This window comes from Lytechinus pictus, chromosome 3, assembly GCF_037042905.1.
Source record: "Lytechinus pictus isolate F3 Inbred chromosome 3, Lp3.0, whole genome shotgun sequence".
Taxonomy (NCBI): domain Eukaryota; kingdom Metazoa; phylum Echinodermata; class Echinoidea; order Temnopleuroida; family Toxopneustidae; genus Lytechinus; species Lytechinus pictus.
The window spans coordinates 51552106-51570575 of NC_087247.1; the positions used below are offsets into that span (position 1 = coordinate 51552106).

Sequence of the window (18470 nt, forward strand, 5' to 3'; positions counted from 1 at the left end):
ACATGTACATTACAATTTGAGGGAGGATGTAGGCCTACTGTTTCCTAGTGATGTTAGTATCTCTGTATTGTCATAACATATCTTTTTTTGGGGGGGTAACATGTTTGATTAGGTATCTCAACAAGGTGAACCCATAACATCTGGTTTCTGCAGTGGACTTCCAGTAGAAAGTCCTGGTGCTTTTCACACTTGCTTTGAGAGAGAAGGCGTTGTATATTATCACAGGTGAGATTATGCTTTTAGGTCTATTTTAATGTCGCCACACGACAAAAAAGATAAATACATGTAACCTTTACTTCAAATATTCCTGGATATATGCATCCACAAGGTAAATAGATCAGTGGAGAGTATAAAAATAGAAATGTCTAGAGAATTTGAATACTGATACTTTTTGATGGTGCAGCACTTTATTTTACAGCTTTAATTGATTTTCCTTCATAGCCTTGAAATTCACCAACTTAAAATAAAATCATAGTTTTTGTAATTTGAAAAGTGGATGCCATTCATTTTTATTTACCACTACTTCAAATAAATTACTTTATACTTAATATGGAGTTGATGATCATATTCTATTTCTATTTCTGTCTAATGCAGTGCTGGTTTGCCAAATCTATATGGAGCAATTATGACAGTTCCTCAACCTAAGGTAGGCATCAAAAGATAATATCAGAATCTTATTGAAATATTTACAGGGTGACTGACCATAATGTTACATTTAATACTCCTAGAACTTATTTTTTAATGTGAGTCAAATCATTCTATTATGTAAATCATACTTGATTTACTGGGAAAGTCTTATTTTATATACTTATCTAGTACTTATATGCTAGAGCAGCCAGACAAGGATTTGCCAAAATGACTTTCTGTTCTTGATGAGAGTCAATGTAATATATTTTCTTCCTTTCAGGGTACAACTCATTTTCAAAATAACAGGATCATCAGATCTCTATTGTCAATAATAGGTATTTGAAAAGAAATATTCCTGAGGGTAATACATATCAGTGTTTGATTGACTGTTGATCAATTATTCTGAATCCCAACATTTCTACCTTTATCACAATATCACAATTTGAACTTTGACCTTTGTAGGTGCACCAGGTTATCGCTTCCAAGAATGCATTGACCCCTGACCCTGTATCAGTCAGGTCAGGTGACTGTGTAGCCTGGGTGTGGCCATTGTTAAGGAAGCACAAGTTGGTCAGTGTTAGCAGTACTCAGGAAGTATTTGAGCTCCAGAAATACACTCAGGATTCAGTTTCACCAAGGTATCTAAGATGTATATTGATTTCATTTCAGTTTGTTCTTATATATTAACTTTTATATGGAATAATTATCGGTAGGGTAAAAGCAATTCTACTTTCCCACTTTTCCCTATTAATATAGGATGATGTGCACCTCAATATATATAATAATTTGAATATTTCTGAAGCAGACAGATGGGAGACGTGTGTTATAACATATAAAATTTGGCAGAGTTTGGAGTTATGTTATTAAAGTGTAGATGAGTAGTTAAATATAAGTCTTAAAACGTGGCTTATTTGTTTTAAGATGCATGATAGAGGCTTGTTCTGATCTGATTTGTAAAGTGTTTAAAGAATGTATTAGGGTATTAAGCAATTCAGTTTCATTTTATTTACGAATCTCCGCAATTGTCCTGATGTAAATTTTCTGGTGTGTTGAGACAAAAGTTGTATTTATTTATTTCTTTTACCAACAAAGATTATCTTTCATAATAGTATCAAAGTATAATCCTCACTGTTTGTTTTATTTGATTATTTTTGTTTAGGAGATGCTGTGCCTTATTGTTCACAAATCCAGGAGTCTTCCATTATTATAGCAAAGCTTTCTCGAACAAAGGAGAAAAATTCATGGTAGGTACAACAAATTGTCTATTGTCATCATGTTAGTGTAAAAAACCCACTTATTTCTTAGATGACATTAAGTTATCAAGGTCTTATTAAAGCAGACATGGTATGAAGTATATTCCTGTATGATTTCATCTCTACCTGACATATAACACCACTTCGTATATTTGCCGTTTGATTGTGGATTTAATATTTCATAGATATCGTCAACAAATGATAAACTTTGGTTACCAATATAATTTTGTATGTACACGTATTTCAGCCTTAAACATTTGCTACATATCATTAATGTCCACTTCACTTAATAACATTTTTGTGCATATGACCTTTATTAAATAATTACCCTGGTACAAATTTGGCACCTACCTTAGTCATAAGGTGACCACCAGCGTTAAAACCTGAAACCCGGGAAAGCTCCCAGTCAACACAGACATTCCCAGTCATAAGTTAACGCCATCTATGATCAATTTACAACTTCCTGCATAACCGCTGAGTGACTAGGTGACTGGTCCAAAAACCACCTACATACCATGCGATAACTGGGAAATCAAGTGAACAGCTGCCAAATAACACCCTTGACTAGCCCTGAATCTGTCAAACCTCCCAACTGCTCCAAGGTCTGATGCCTTAATGTGCTGTCTCCCCCAAGCAACATCCTTATTGCAGTAAACACATATAACACATGAGCGTCATGTCATTCAGCTGGCCCTCTTAATTGAATCCGTATCCCGTAAAGATTGTCCATTTACAACTTAACATGATAAATGGTAAACTGGTTGAATAATGTAGGCCTATCCTGCCCACCTCTTTTCTTGTACTGTGCTGTAACCTTAATAATTGTGTTATCCTTCAAGAATTGTGGCAACAACGAGTGGAAAGTTATGATGTAATACCTATTACAAATCACTGCATGTGACTTAATTCATGTTACCCCCAATATTTCAAATTAATTGGGCTGAGCATGCTTCCGTAATAATTATGAAATAACATAACAAGACAAAAATTAAAGGATTAATACCTAATTGATACTGAGAAGCACAATGTTAAAGAATTACCGGCTGAATTATATCTGCAGAAAAACCATCCTATTTTTGCACGAAAATTGCATGTGGATTAGATTTTAAATGAAAAAATGTAACAAAGAAAGTTGACAAAAACTACCCAAGGTACAACATCAAGAGAGGAAATAAAACAAAGACACGTGTGGCATACAGAAACCAAACTTGAACAGGATGTGAACTACTTAATGTTTTTCCGATAAATAAACATATGTGGGAACCTGCACGTCTCAACACATCCATGGTAAGATAATGTCCCCATAAAGGCCATCACGTGAACTTTCAAGGAAGACGGCCAAGCCTGACTCCGACCGATGAACTCCATCCGGGCGATACAACAGTTGGTTGTCATATGTGATCTGTTCATGTTCGACCACGAACCCTATTAAATAGTGGCACGTTAACTTGGCATATCTGTTCGCAGCCCTCTTAATCCTGTCAATTGCGGGCTGTTCCTCGTGGTCAAACTGCATAAGTTACATGAGGGAAGATACACGACCATATCACGATGAAGGAAGGTAGAAGGAACTTCACTTGCCGGAGTGCCTCTATTCTGCATAGTAACTCTCTCTTGGGTAAGGACTCGATGTCATTAGTTCCAACATGGATCATAACATAGGACGCTGAATTAAATACTGGACCTCGGATGGACTGCTCCACCTGATGCAATTTGAGGCCTTGAATGCCATGCCACACAACGTCAGCGTCTAGCCCCAGGAATTGATGACTAATGTGACTTGCATAACCCGTCGCACAGTATATGATAGTGTCCCCGAGGATAACCTTTTTGGGTTTCCGTCGACCTGCCAACGAAAAAACATAAAAAGTTCCGGCAGTTTCTTGTTCCCCTACTTGTATGTGTGACGTGGTCGGCTGTTTATACTGCGCGCCCCTTATCTTTTTTGCGGCACCTTTTATGTGCGGTATCTATTGATCTACGTGACCGCAAGGTTTGACAAATGGATACGGCCCGACCTGAATAGATCGCGCCTAATGTGACTTATATCTGGATGCTTGATTGCCCCGCCTCCATGCGTAAGACACCAAAACCTTGCCTTGTTTTTCACAGCCCGTCTTACCCCATCGATCCTTGGTTGTTCTTTTAAGGAGAAACCATGAAAGTGATGTGAGGTAGTATGTCTGACCAAATAATGCAAACACCTGGGAAAGTAACCAGAAGCGTGTCTAACAGCTCCCGCACATGGATGAAAAGCATTCTCTTTGAGATTCTCTTTGTTCATTTCTCACATAAAGGAGAGGGTAGGCTTGCTCCGTTCCCATTTTTGTCCATGGAAGACTGCACGAGAGCAGTCTGCACTTCCCCAACCACTGTACTGTCACTGGAGATCCATCCCTCCTGATGGCCTTTGGGACACATATCAGCATGCCCAGTATAGAACTGAGTCACCTACTAACCATACCGTGCAGCCACCTGTATAAAAATATAACAAAAAACTTGCTGCAAAAATATGTTCTCCGTCTTGTATATTCAGTATTTTGAATTTAGGTTATCTTCTGTCTTTATTATTATTTTTATTATTTTAGGCACTTTTTAGATTTTTATAAATATATATATGTACTACATAGATGAAATTAGAAAATACAAAACAATTGGACATTGCTGATATAGCCACAAATATATTTTGACAAGCTTTCAGCTTCAAACCTGCTTCATGGGCTCTATAACAGATAAACAAAATAAAATAAAACATATGAATAGCACACAAAGAATAACAGATACACGTATGTACAGTTCAACAATAGCGCAGTCATATAATACATATATATATACTAAATGTATAAGTATGAAATAAAGTGGTGGTAGTCATTTTACCTGGATCTTCCAGGCTGGTGAATGTATTCTGTGTCATGTATTATGGGGTGTCTTGTGTGATATATTGTGTTATGTCACGTGACAGAGGCACCCGTGAGTGTCATTGAGGGTGACTTAAGTTCAACTTGACCGGAATTGGATAATATAGGAGGATTGAGGCGGATTATAGGTCATTAAATGTGTGTCTTTCAAACTATACATTGTTATCAATTTTACTTCATGCTATCATTGTATACATTAACAAAATGTTCATGTCTATGAACCAAATTATATAAATGCAAATATCCAAATATAACTTCATCATTTATTTTTTTAATACAATATATCTATACATGAACTGAACCACGTACAGCTAACATGTACTCAAAAGTTCAAATCATCTTAGATTTAAATGGCTTAAACTAAACGATATTGCAGATTTTTTTCTTTTAAAAGTCCTTTCTCTTTGTTCTTTTCTGCAAATCATGCAAGATATAGTCTTTATGAAGTTTATATACAGTTCTGATTCACCCAGCAGTCTTTTGATTTCTTCGGTAAAAATGTCAATGGGCCCTCGTTTGGTGACGTATCTTTCGGTTTTGCGTGTGAGGATTACATCTTTGAGTATTTGGATGGATGATGTGTTACATTCCAAAAACAGATCCACCATCATGTCCAGCTTCCCTCAGCCTCGTCAGATTTCTAACGCTTCTGGAGCTCTCCTTCCTCAGTCTGTAACTGGCATTACAGTACCTAGATGGGGTCTTCTCAGTAGATCTCAATCTTTGATGGGATTTTTTTTTGTTCTGATGCAAAGATTGAGGTGTTTTTGATGCATGCTCCTTCGTTGAATGGTATTTCATGGTGACCTTTCTGAACTTCTTGGTGACCTCTGTGATTTATTGGGATATCTTTCGCTATCCCTCAAATTTCTTGGGCCCCGATTTTGGGCTGTGCCCTGACTGAATGAACTGGAGTTCTCAATACTTCCTGATTGGGACTGGCTCTGAATCGATTGCTTCATGTATATAATGTCCATGTCATACTCTAGAATGATATCAGATTTACCCAAATGATACCCAAATTTCAAAATTGCAGATGTTTATCATTTTCTTTTCAGTATGAGCACAGTAGCAAAGCCGTTTTGAGCAGTGTTGTAGTGAGCATGCCTAAAGATCAAACCATTGTTAGAGTCAACAGCAGAGGATTTCATCCACAAACAATCAACATTAAGAAGGTGAGTTCTATATTACAAAATTCCCAATAATATATACTTAAAGGAAATTGTAAATTGTAACTTACATGGGAGCCTAAAGTTTGATTTACTTTTGAGCTACCACAGAATGATAGTTGTCATTGATGGCTTAATTAACATTTAACGGCAAGATAAATGCCCCAGGAGCTAATATGTTTGGATATCTCAAATTGTAAGGCTTCATAAGTTTCATTGAAGAACATCCTTTATATTGTCTGAAGGGTTGTTTACATTCATAGTCCATGGTCCAAATTTTCTAATACGGCAGGTGTAGAATGGTGCTCCTTCAATGATTATTTTGGTCCATAGCATAAACTTTACCACAGACTCTGGCTTTGAAATTAATGGTTTATCCAACATCCAATCAAAACCAAGATTTCCATGGAATATTTCAGTGAGAGCAAGGCTCCCGGTATTATGGTAATTTGTTTTGTAATATTGCATAAAGCCCTTTTTACAAACCAGATTAGACAATTTGCATATTAACTTCGGAGAAACTGTTGTTAGAAAGTCCTTCATGAAATTCTTTTTATTGCTAGGGTGCAAGCTCACTAAGTATTGGAGTTTTCCTTTTAAAAATGAATTCTAATCATTTTGTGACTTTTAACCCCCCCCCCCCCTCACGTTTTTCTCACAGGGTCAGTCAATAGTTTGGTCATGGAAGGAAGTAAGCAGTCAAGAGCTTCACAACATCACCATGGTAACTTCTCCAGATGAAGAGAATGCTTCCAGCAGCATCCTGACATCGTCCCCTGTGCCAGAGTCTGAGGGAGGCTTCACCAGTGGACCAATGCAGGCATTGGGTAGCTACTCACACACCTGGGAGCAGGCAGGGACATTCTATGTCAGATCTAAGGGAGCCAGGAATAGTGTAGGATGTGTCCGGGTATGGGATTCAGGTAGGCCACACCCTTTCATATGAGGTTTCAAGCACAAAACGCCATTTCATGATCACTACCCAAATCTAAAAAAAAAAGGTACCTCTCATTTCCTGTGTTAACACACCAGTTGAACGTAATTGATACATGACCTTCTAACAACAATAATATTGAATTTTTTAAATATTTATTTATTCAGGAGTTTGCACCCACTCTTGTATTAATTCTTGAAGTATAATTCTTAGGTTAACTGAATTCATATCTGAAGGCCAACTTAGTAAATGATTATTTCAAATTCCTGTTTCTTTTGTCATCTTATCCATACTGCAGATACATTCATCACTACCCCTTCACCAACATGTGTAGACTGTACTGGTGGAGTTGTTCAGAGGGGTCATCGGATTGACCTGTCCTCTGGCCAATCAGATGCTACAATCTATTACACCCTAGATGGTTCTATCCCAGAGCCAAACGGGTCAACAACAAGGGTAAGACTCAATATATTCATTTTTCATATAGACATTATAAGCATTCATTGTTAGACATATATCAATGACATTTGGTATCAGATCTAAAGACTTTAAGAGATAAAATTAAGATTTACAATTATTGTTATTGTACACAGTATGCCATAGGCTTGTAATTACATTTGATTTTTACAATCAATCATATTATATTTTATATTACTGGGCCATGGTATAGTAGTCTGCATTATTGACTGCCACATTTTTGTTGGTTTCCACATTAAGGTAGTTTTTCAGTAAAACTAACTGCTGCCAACCTTTTTTTTACTGCTATTGCAAAGTCATTTATTATGTAATTATTTATTGATAAGGTTTAACATGTTTCAGAACAGAAATAATTCTGTAATTCCTTTCATGTACTATGAGAAAGAGATAGAAGCACATTGGTAGGCTGGAGGTTTCTGGAAGTTCTTTAAGATAAAGAGAAGTAACATAAGAATGGTTTGCAAGTTAAAGTTCATTTGCTTGTTGAAATTTCTGTCAAAGCCTATGATTTGTTTTATTGTATAAATTAAGACTAATAATTTGTATTTTCTGTCAAAGCCTTAGATTTGTTTTTTTGTGTAGATTAAGATTAATAGTTTTGCTCACGTAATGCTTACTCCATCAGAACTGTTTAAGCACTCTACAATACTGAAATCTAATCACGCTGACTGTAGCACGGCTTATGTACTCTTAAAATCCTTAGTATACAAATTTGAAACCGATTTCAGATTGTATTCCAAAGATAAGAAATATATGGTAACCCATAATGAAGTACACCACCATCGTCATCTCTTCATTTTTTTTTCTGCTATGCACACTAGGTGTTGAAAGCTGACCAAGGTATCATCTTGAAACGATCTGGCCTTCACATCCTGAGAGCGATATCCCATAGTGATCATGCACTACCAAGTGAGATTTTCACATCAGGGTAAGGTTTACACATCTTTTATTCTATTTTCTTGATTGAAAATCTAGCAATCAGAATTATATAAATGCAATTGCCTCAAAACAATATGCAGTTGTCATGCTCTTTCTAATGAAATAAGTAAGGGTGACATGGTATGCAATATTTGGTAGTTATGAAATGAAATGATCGACAACTTAATGAATGTCTGAATATTATTTTATAAGATCTTTGATTAGTTGTATTCAGCCAGCTGGCTGCAATTATTACTATTTTATTGAATTTTTATCATAATGTGTGAATGAATTTTTAATTTGTATTTAGTTATTGTGATATTTTGTAATGAAATGTTTTTTCCATCTTATAGGAGATATTGGGTTTTAGAAGGAACAGATGGAGAGTCTGAGAATGATGATGACAATGATGCGGCTTCCATAGCAACAGAGGAATTTGAAGAACAGCAGCTTCAGGAAACCCATGGTCCAGTAAGTCTTTCATTTAAAAATAAATGATGTTGTACACCTTCCCTCATGTGATAATAGTTTCTTTTAAAAGAATACAATCAACAATGTTTTTTTCTTTTCTGCTGATTCCTAATGCTAAATAAATGGCTACATTTTTTTTTAGAATAAAGATGACTTCCAGCAGTCCTCTCTTTATCAAGCAATCTCATGAGTTCTTTAGGATGATGTGACCATAGTCTGTTTTAGTTGTTCAAATTTTGATGCTCTTCATATGCTCTTCAAAAACGTTAATATGGTGAGGGCTCATCTTTCCGCCCCTAATCCATCCCCGTCAAAAACAAATGTGAGTTATGAATTTCGAGAAAATGTTGATATCAAAATGAAAAGAAAAACAGAAAATGCATATTTTAATAACATATTTGGGAATAAACATTTTATATTGCAATTTAAGTTGGAATATTTGTTTTACTGTAATAATGTTTTATTGATGAATTATTTTACTGATAGACAAGCCTTTGGCAATGGCTGCAGTGTATACCAGTTATCAAAGGATGGAGACGCAACTCTCATACAGTGGAGCTTTACTGGGAATTGCCTGAAGCACGCTACAGACATTTAGTGGAAGCTTACCATGTGAGTTCACTCAGATATATTTTTCATTGCCGTGGGATATGTCAGCGTGATAGTTTTATTAGAAATTAAACATAGCATGTTTATATGTACATGATCACATTGAGTTGTAAAATTTTTTTTAAATAATAATTATATAGTGATTTTCAAGTTTCTGTTCATTTTTGTATTTCTAGAAAAAGCCTTTTTGACCTTAAAGTTTAATTATAATTTAGCAACCTTTCATTGTTATATTGTTATGAGATTATAAGACCACCAATGTCATAACACCAAATGCTGCTGATTAATAATTTGTAAATTGAATTGGCTGAAAACCCTTTTCTCTTGTACTACCACTGAGTTGATGGCAAGTTTATTGTTAAAAAAAAATATATGAATGTACTAGATCACTACCAAATACAATGAAAAAGCTAGTGTAGTTCTGCCCACAAAGTTAATATCAAATGATATAATCCATATGAACTGTTGTTCAAGAAATAGTATATTTTCTAAACTGTGATGTAACAATTTATATGTTTCACTTTGTAACATATATCTTTTTGTTTATCTTTTTTATTATGAATATCACTTTTATCTTCAGATCTATATCAATGGTGTCTGTTATCATAACAACCTGGTGCCTCCATGCCAGAGTATTGGAATCAGTGGTTTTGTGGGCGGAGCCTCCTATTTAATATCAGTTGTTGCCATGCCAACCATGTCTTCATTCTTGCCACATGAGTCCATGAAATTGGTATGAAATCATTTTGCTTTATACAACTTTCATTTTCTATGCCTCCCAATGGCAAAGTGAAATAATCTTCTTTTTTAACTTGTATAATTGCTTGATTTTAATAATATGAATTAAAAAAACATTCACTTTAAATCAATTCTCTTTTTATGATTCACATTTAGAAAGCTTGTGCAATAAGGATGACTGATGTGGTGAAAGTAGAATTAATGATGATCTGATTAGCACTTTGGCGTCATTTATCTTTAACAGATAGATAAAAAGCCTGTTCTCAGTTTTATTAGTGATAATTATATGGGTTTTTTTCTCAGATGTTTGATTGTCCTACTGTTTGTGAACACGGTGGTCCAGTTCTCTCCAGTGAGATCACTGAGGTCAAAGGTCAGCTACCCATCATCTGGATCCCTCTGTCAATGGATGAACTCAAGTATCAACTCTATGTTAGTGGCATGCAGTATGGGGAGGAGGTAAGTAATTAATACAAACAATTGTGTGCTGAGCTAATTACAGATATACATGGATTTGGTATTTCTGGTGTGTTGTATTAAACAAAGCTTTATCCTTAAGAATTTTCTTTATAAAAAGATAAATCTTCCTTCCTCACATCTGTTTCTTGCGGCAAAGTGTGCCATTTGTCATATCTCTATAGATACTGCACGTATGTTCTTCTTAAATGCATTATATGCATTATATTTGTACAATGTAATTAAAATCTTACAATCACATGTGTGTATATACAGTATACACTTTTTTATATTTTTTTGTTCTTTTTGAAATTCAAATTTGCTATCATCATCATCATCACCATAAATTATCAGCATACGTATGATCATCACTATCATCTACCAACAAGTTTAGAAGGTTTTTTTTTTTTTTTTTTGCTTAAACTCCTATTGAGAAAACACGATTTGAAAGTCATACAATAATATTCATTTGGTTTCTGCTTTTATCCTTAGGTTATTCCCAAGAAAGGAGAGAATCATTGCAGGCTAACAATCACAGATTGTGCATCAGAAGAGCCTCTCAAAATACACTTGTTAGCACTCCCAAGGCAGTCAGGTATGAGAAAACTCCATGAAATTAAACCATTCACTGCTGAATGTTATTCTTGCATTGCTGGTGAATATGGTTAAAGCAATTGTATTTTTTCTTAGAGTAGGTTTAATTACATTTCTCCAACATCTCCCAATAAAGTAAACAAAAAAGCAAATTTGGACTGTCCCCTGTAAAGTTTTTTCCAACCCACCACCTCTTCATTCATTCGGTATAACTATTTTTTATCTCTCCCTTTGTATCTCACATAATCTATGAAACATGAAGACCTACTTTTGTAAGGAGATTTATTTAAATCCCTCTTCATTGCTTCTCATTACAATAGAGCTTTGTGTAAGAGGCTCATTGTGTGGTTCTTCAATAGCACTCTTTGAAATCTTTACACAAAAGACTAATCTGTCTATTGACTATACACTGATTTACCTGATAAAGGGTATCAGACCTGCTGAAAGAAATGATACAAAGTTGTTGTATAGTACCAAGGAGATCACAGTGCTTTGAAAAAAAGGATGAAGTAGAAGGTAGCTACTTTAAGGTAGAGTAAGACTTAAATCTTCATCTAGTTGATTGATACCATTATTATATTCATCTGTGTATTATGTGGAAGAGACAAGATTGTTTGGTAAGAAAATTTAATTATTGACATTTCATTTTCTTGCTTTTGAAAATACCAAGTATATGTGAAAATAGATCAAGTTATGTAGGTCAAGTTATGTAATGCATGATTGCAGATCAAAATAGGTCAAGTTATGCAATGCATCAATGGTATTTGGTGGTTGTGAAATGACATGCATGATTACAGTCAGAGAGAATGTGTTCCCTTTCCTTTACCATTACCTTCTGATTGTTTTCTTCCACAGATGAAGCCTCAGAAGAGCAGAGTATATTGCTCTCTAATGATCTTGATATCAGTTTACCTCTCAATGTGGATTCTATAACTGTTCCAAATTCAAGGAAATTAGAAGGATTACCCTACCTCCAAATATTTGAAGGATCACTCAAACCTCCAGGTAATAGACCTCACATGTTTATTCTGTGTAAATTCCTGTAAAATCACAGACAAAACTCTTCTTACACAAAAGAATATCATATCATGTAATGTACAAACCAATATATGTTTGCACAGACAGATATTTTAAATTGCATTCTGTGAGATCCTATCCTTAAAAATCAGAGTTTGTCTTCAATGTTTTGTTTTTTATTTAATTAGTAGTGAATGTCATACACATGTATACAGATAATGGAATGTCTGTAATGGTAGACTTTCAAAAATTAGAAAAATAAAACCACCTTTGAAATTAAACTGTGCCTGGGACCATGCAGGTTTAGTTAAACCAGGATTCAGTCTTTACAGTTCAAATGTTTAAGATGTTCTGAAAGTAAGGTAATATATATTTTTTTCAACTCTGGGTATACATGCAGGTCCAGATGTTATACTCCTCCCTGAGTTTCAACCAGAGCCTACAGAATCCATAAAAGAAGAAGGAGAGCCCCCTCTAGAATCCAATCCAACAACAGAAGTTGCTGCTACCACCTCTACACTCACTCCTGCAAAAGTTAAGATGGATATAAGTAGTGAGGAATTAAAGACCTCTGATGAGTGAGTAAATATGTCTGTTTAATAAGTAACTTTTTGTGGTAAAATTCCTGTTTGAGTTTAGAGATTTGTTATACCATTCATTTAATCGTCACATATATTGATATGACTTTATGGCCTAATTGTTATGCATTTAATTTTGAGCAATTTCTTCTTCGATAATGATAATTTGCAGTGTACTATAGCTATTTTCTTTTGTACTATTGTATTATGTAATTTTAATGCACACAATTTCAACCTGCCATGCACAATTCTTCAATTTTAATGATGATGTCACTCAAAAATGATTTATGCATGCATGATAATGGATTAACCATTCTCAATCCTTGAAGAGATATGTCTTTCTTACAAATGGTATTTTCTTCAAGAATATCCATTGGTGGAGCTACCCTCACCTTTGTGCAGTGCCTCATCCTGCTTTTTGTATTCAATCATCACATCACATCAACACTGTCTAGATGTGTTTTTTGATTCAGTTTTTCAATCCCTTCTTTTTACTCCCATTCTCACTCATTTGCTTCTATTTTCCATCCCTCTCTTCCCTTCTCTCTCTCTATATCTCTATATATTTACATCCCTCTCCCTTCCCTTATCTGTAAATAGGACCCCAAGCCAACCAGATAGCATCACCACTCCAGGTACTGGTAACGAATTAACAAACACAGACGAGCAACCAGAGGTAGGGTATGATCATGTTTCCCCTCCTGCATACACTGCTGCATGTGACCTTCCCGCTGCCGACCCCAGCAGCATGCCTCCTAGCATCCTGCATGAAACGCCTCCTGCATCCAATGTTGATACTGCCCCAGAGATGGATGAACCTGAAGGAAGTCCTATAGAGATAAGCAAGATCCCTCCACCTCCCGTTTATCAAGATAATCTTCATGAAGAGCCAACATCCATAGAAGTTTCCTCATTAGTTGAAAGAGGAGTTCCTCAGATGGGCGAGGGTATCATTGAAGGCGATCTCTATCCTCCTCCATCGACCAGTGACCTCAGAAAGTTGTCGGATGCAATGAGCAAGATATCTCCTGAAGAAGAGCGACAGGATGTTGAGCATGCAGCAATCAATAACAATGTTGATGTAGCAACCACCTCTTCTGATAGACACCTGGAGGTTGTGAACGATCCAGCACAACCGGAAGATTTTTTGAACAGAAATGATGATGAAGATAGTATTGACGTAAATAAAGATCATAATTCCAAAGAAATTTTAAATGAATGTCTTCCAGAGGAAAACCAATATGAAGAAAGTCTTCCAAAAGAAAATCTTACCAGAGACAGTCTTGCCATAGAAAACCAGAGTCATGGTACTGACAATGATGACATGAACAGAAGTCTTCCAGATGATGATACAGGAACATTATCCAATCAAGAAGGAAAGGTAGCACTGAATGGAGACATTGGTGCTGAACCTGAGCAAGAAAGCCATGTGGATGTGGATTTGCAATGCACGCAGTCAGGTGATCATATAGGAGAACCCTGCAATGTTGCTGAATCAAAAGACAGTGGTGCTAAAGCGGATTTGGCAGAGCAAAGTGACAAAGATGATGGACAAGAAAAATCTGAAATAACAGCAGGTGACATTACGGGAAGTGTAGGGGAAGAGAAATTTCTCAAGGATTCAAATGTGCCAGATGAAGATCAGAAGAGAGATATTAAAAATCACAATGAAGGAGATGATGAGGCAAGAGACATTGAAGAAAAATACTTAAATCAATTATCAATTGAGACTACAACAAGTGCTCCTCCAATTGTACCTAGGTCACCACATGAATCAATGTCAGCAGATGAGCAGCACTATGGAGAACAAGAAGATGAATATGAATTTGAACAAAGAATTGATGATGGAGATAATGAAGGTGATAGGAATGACATTGAGTATGTGAACCATATCTCCAAGGAGCCTACATTGAGTGAGGACAGCCCTCATAGTCATGTTGAGAGAATTGTTGAAAGTGAGAAGGAAGACAGACAAGATGGAGCTCATGATGACAAAGAGGATGAACTGTTGGCTTCCAGAGACCACCAAGATGCATCAAATCCTACTGATGAGAAAGATGAAGGAGACAATAGAGATGAAACAGATGACCAAGACTTGTTACGTCCTGATCATACTGAATGTTCTTCAGACCCTCTCCAGTCCCCAACCTCCCTGTCCACTGCTTTGCATGATGAAAATCATAATGTTATTGACAAGTCTAGCAATGCACTTGCACAGCATGCTTTAGATCAGAATGTAGATACCCAGACTAGAACTTGCAAGGACATTGATGAAACCCACTTGAAGAATAAGGTGAGTGACAATGCACTGAGACACATTTATGTTGACCCTGTGATATAACAAGAAATGGTCATTATTTACAATCAATTGTGTATGACTTACTGAAGAGATTTGATTACAGCATACAATTGATAACTGTGTTCAGTTTATTACATCTTTTTGGTCCTAAACCATAATGCACTCCACCAGTTCATTTAGGTTGCCATTGTTGATAAGCTGTCATTTAATTGTAATGTCCGTGAAATCCTTGGGTTTGATTGGTTGAGAAGTATTGGTCACTGACTGTTACTATCAACTTATCAGTAATGACAACCTTCATATACTAGTGCAATGATACATGTAGTTTTTTTTGGGGGGGAGGTGTATTTTTGTTTAAGTAAATCAGCAGGACCACATATTTATTCATATGGATTCATGTGCATTTGCCAAAAGCACACATTTACTTTTTTTTTTTTTCAATGTATGCGCTAGTTATGGATATTAATATCTGTCATTGGTTAAAGGTAAACTATTTACAACTGTCTGCCTCTGACACTTCCAGTTGTACATATATCAAGAATTTGTGCATTATCTCACCTCTCTCTCTCTCTCTCTATCTTTCTGACTACGCAGGACATGTTTGGTCCAAAGTTGAAAGCAATTAAAAGTTCTGCCAATGTTCCAGAGCTGTTTGTTCACTGGTATTCTCCTTCACAAGATGCCAAGGGATTAGGAGAAGGTGCGATGAAACCACATCCTTCCCTTCAGCATTATATGGTTTGTGTGGAAGGAACGGAGTTTGTGGATCAGGAAGTCAACAGTCATTCCAGGTATAAGAATATTTATTCACTCATTCATTCACTTATTAATACATCAATTCATTATTTTATCAATTATTTATTTTATTTATTTGTTTATTTTTGTATTTGTTTGTTTATGTATTTAGTCATTTAGATATTCAGTCATTCATCCATCTATTCATTTGTTCTTTGGTTAAGTATTGATTAATTAATTATTTATCCATTCATTTTCTCAATCTTTCATTTACCGGTATCCATTTCTTCAGTTATGTATTCATGCATTTATTTACTTATTCATAAGAAGGTAATATTAGAGATGAAAATAATTTTGAATTCAAATTATATCATAATTCTGTGTTCATCTACCAATAAAATCCTGCATATGATATATTAAATTGTATTAAAGTACAGAAGGACAAATTTCTTACCGTAATGTAAATTTTGATTTCTTAAATTTGCTGTTTAATTGAATATTTCATTGTCAATTGACTTTTACTAGACAAGAAATGAAATCTGATGATGGTGTCATTTCCATAAGACACCAATGGAATGCTGGTAGAGGTGTGCAACTTGACCTTAACAAAGGACTTTGTGAAAGCACAAGATACAAGTAAGTTTTAATTCTTTCTCAATTTTTATACATCATTTTCACACATTAGACATAGTTGAGACTCATGTCTGTGACCTAACCGATAAAGTTATGTTAAGTTGTATACTTTTTTACAATGTTTGTTTCATCTCTCTTTTTTTTAATTCAAATGTCTTTTTAATGAAAATGTTGATTTAGAGACTTGATTAAGATATTCATATATAGTGTTTACCAGGTTGTCCCATTTAATGTTGAAGATGAATGAAAGTAGTAATGCAGTGAATACTGATTTTATCTGAAACTCTGTAAAATGAAGATTAATTTTCCCTTTATCATTGTGAATCTTGATCTGGTACAGTTACATTAATTGTACTTTGTGAAATCATGGAATCTAAGCTGAAAAACAATCAAACTGAAGATCACAAACACAGACAAGCACATGTGGGACAGTGTATTGTTATTGCTTTGAATTGAAAAGGGCCTGACAAGTTCATGCTTGTTTTGCTAATTTCTCAGCAATTTCTTCTAGAATCCTTTGGCACAGATTTTCTATTTCTACAAACAGGCAATGGGTGATCATTTGATTTGATTCTGTACAAACTTATTTTGAAATTGTTATCACAACTGGCATTTATTGTACAAATTCAACAGAGTGAGTGTTGTTGCAGTGTACAAGCAAAGTGACAAAAAGAAGAAAACTATCAAGATGACTTCTCCATCATCATGGATCCTCACTGGAGGGTGTCCAAAGCCTCCAAAGCTTTCTCTAACTTCAGTTGGTGTGCATGAGGTCACCATTGCTTGGGAACCAGGTCGTTGTCATGAGGATATTGAGGTCAAAGGTTATGCCCTCCTGAAAAATAATAAATCATCAGGAGAAACTATTCCATATGGACTCACCGAGAAGATCATCAGAGATTTCAAACCTGGTTAGTTCAGATAACAAATCTTGATACAGATTTAGGATTTCAAATCTAGGTAGTTGAGTTTGTAAACGTTGTTAGTTACAATTTCAAATCTAGTTAGTTGAGCGGGTTCTTTGTAGCAAAATTTATTTGTAAATTATAAACTATTCTAAAAGAAAAGTTAAATTAAAATAGATGTCAAATATGAAAACAGAATTCTATTTTGGTATTGGATGTCATATGTATTTTCCTTGAAAATAATGAGCTACAGGTATAAGAAATGAAAGAATCTGAAGGAGTTTAAAGTTTATTTTGATTTGTTGCAATCATGGATTAATGACATTAAGTCTTTAAATCAACTCTGACATATATGTTTTGCAGGATCTAAATGTACTCTTAGTTTGTCCACTGTGGTAGCCAATGGAGGAATGCGGAGATCATCTAACAGCATCACAATCATCTGTCCTCGGATACCTGATCCACCAACAATCAGTCTCAAACCGTCTAGTAGTCTCTATTCAGCCACCATCACATGGCCAAAACAAAAATCCAAATATCTGTGTGGATACATGTGAGTCTCATTGTTTTCATTTGTTTTAAACTTTTGTTATATTATATATGTTTTGTTATTTGATACCTCTATTACATTTCATCTACAAGTTGATCTCTACTGTTTGTGTACATTGTACAGAATAACTGATATGGGAATTTCACCTCTCAAAGATCATTAATTACAGATACATGTTAATTTGCATATTACTAGACCACACCTTTTTCTACCAGATCTTGAAGAGTATGGAAGGGTGTGTCCAAGCATGTACTTATGTAAGCTGGTATCTAGAAATTTCAACATCTAGAAATCTTACACCTCTTCATTATAGTCATGAGATCAGTCTATTCATTATGAGGGTTAATCAGCATGTTCCATGTTATTGGTTATTTATTTCTTTCGTTTTTGTCTCACCTGCATAGCAGAGTGAGACTATAGGCGCCGCTTTTCCGACGGCGACGGCGGCGGCGACGGCGGCGGCGACGGCGACGGCGGCGGCGGCGGCGTCAACACCAAATCTTAACCTGAGGTTAAGTTTTTGAAATGACAGCATAACTTAGAAAGTATATAGACCTAGTTCATGAAACTTGGCCATAAGGTTAATCAA

General features: G+C 35.4%; 1 protein-coding gene across 2 annotated transcripts in view; it reads left to right on the top strand.

Annotated features, from left to right (window-relative positions):
• Window positions 1-18470, top strand: part of LOC129257055 (uncharacterized) — a 56677-nt gene that overhangs the window by 15228 nt on the left and 22979 nt on the right. For both annotated transcript variants that reach the window (XM_054895284.2, XM_064097336.1), the window contains exons 15-34: window positions 113-225; window positions 595-646; window positions 1090-1265; window positions 1787-1871; window positions 5857-5973; window positions 6629-6890; window positions 7200-7357; window positions 8200-8306; window positions 8650-8767; window positions 9254-9379; window positions 9957-10109; window positions 10418-10573; window positions 11063-11165; window positions 12020-12169; window positions 12582-12759; window positions 13360-15052; window positions 15653-15849; window positions 16319-16429; window positions 17060-17337; window positions 17695-17884. In XM_054895284.2, coding sequence (XP_054751259.2) covers window positions 113-225; window positions 595-646; window positions 1090-1265; window positions 1787-1871; window positions 5857-5973; window positions 6629-6890; window positions 7200-7357; window positions 8200-8306; window positions 8650-8767; window positions 9254-9379; window positions 9957-10109; window positions 10418-10573; window positions 11063-11165; window positions 12020-12169; window positions 12582-12759; window positions 13360-15052; window positions 15653-15849; window positions 16319-16429; window positions 17060-17337; window positions 17695-17884 — 4523 coding nt within the window. The remainder of the gene's footprint in view (window positions 1-112; window positions 226-594; window positions 647-1089; window positions 1266-1786; window positions 1872-5856; window positions 5974-6628; window positions 6891-7199; window positions 7358-8199; window positions 8307-8649; window positions 8768-9253; window positions 9380-9956; window positions 10110-10417; window positions 10574-11062; window positions 11166-12019; window positions 12170-12581; window positions 12760-13359; window positions 15053-15652; window positions 15850-16318; window positions 16430-17059; window positions 17338-17694; window positions 17885-18470) is intronic.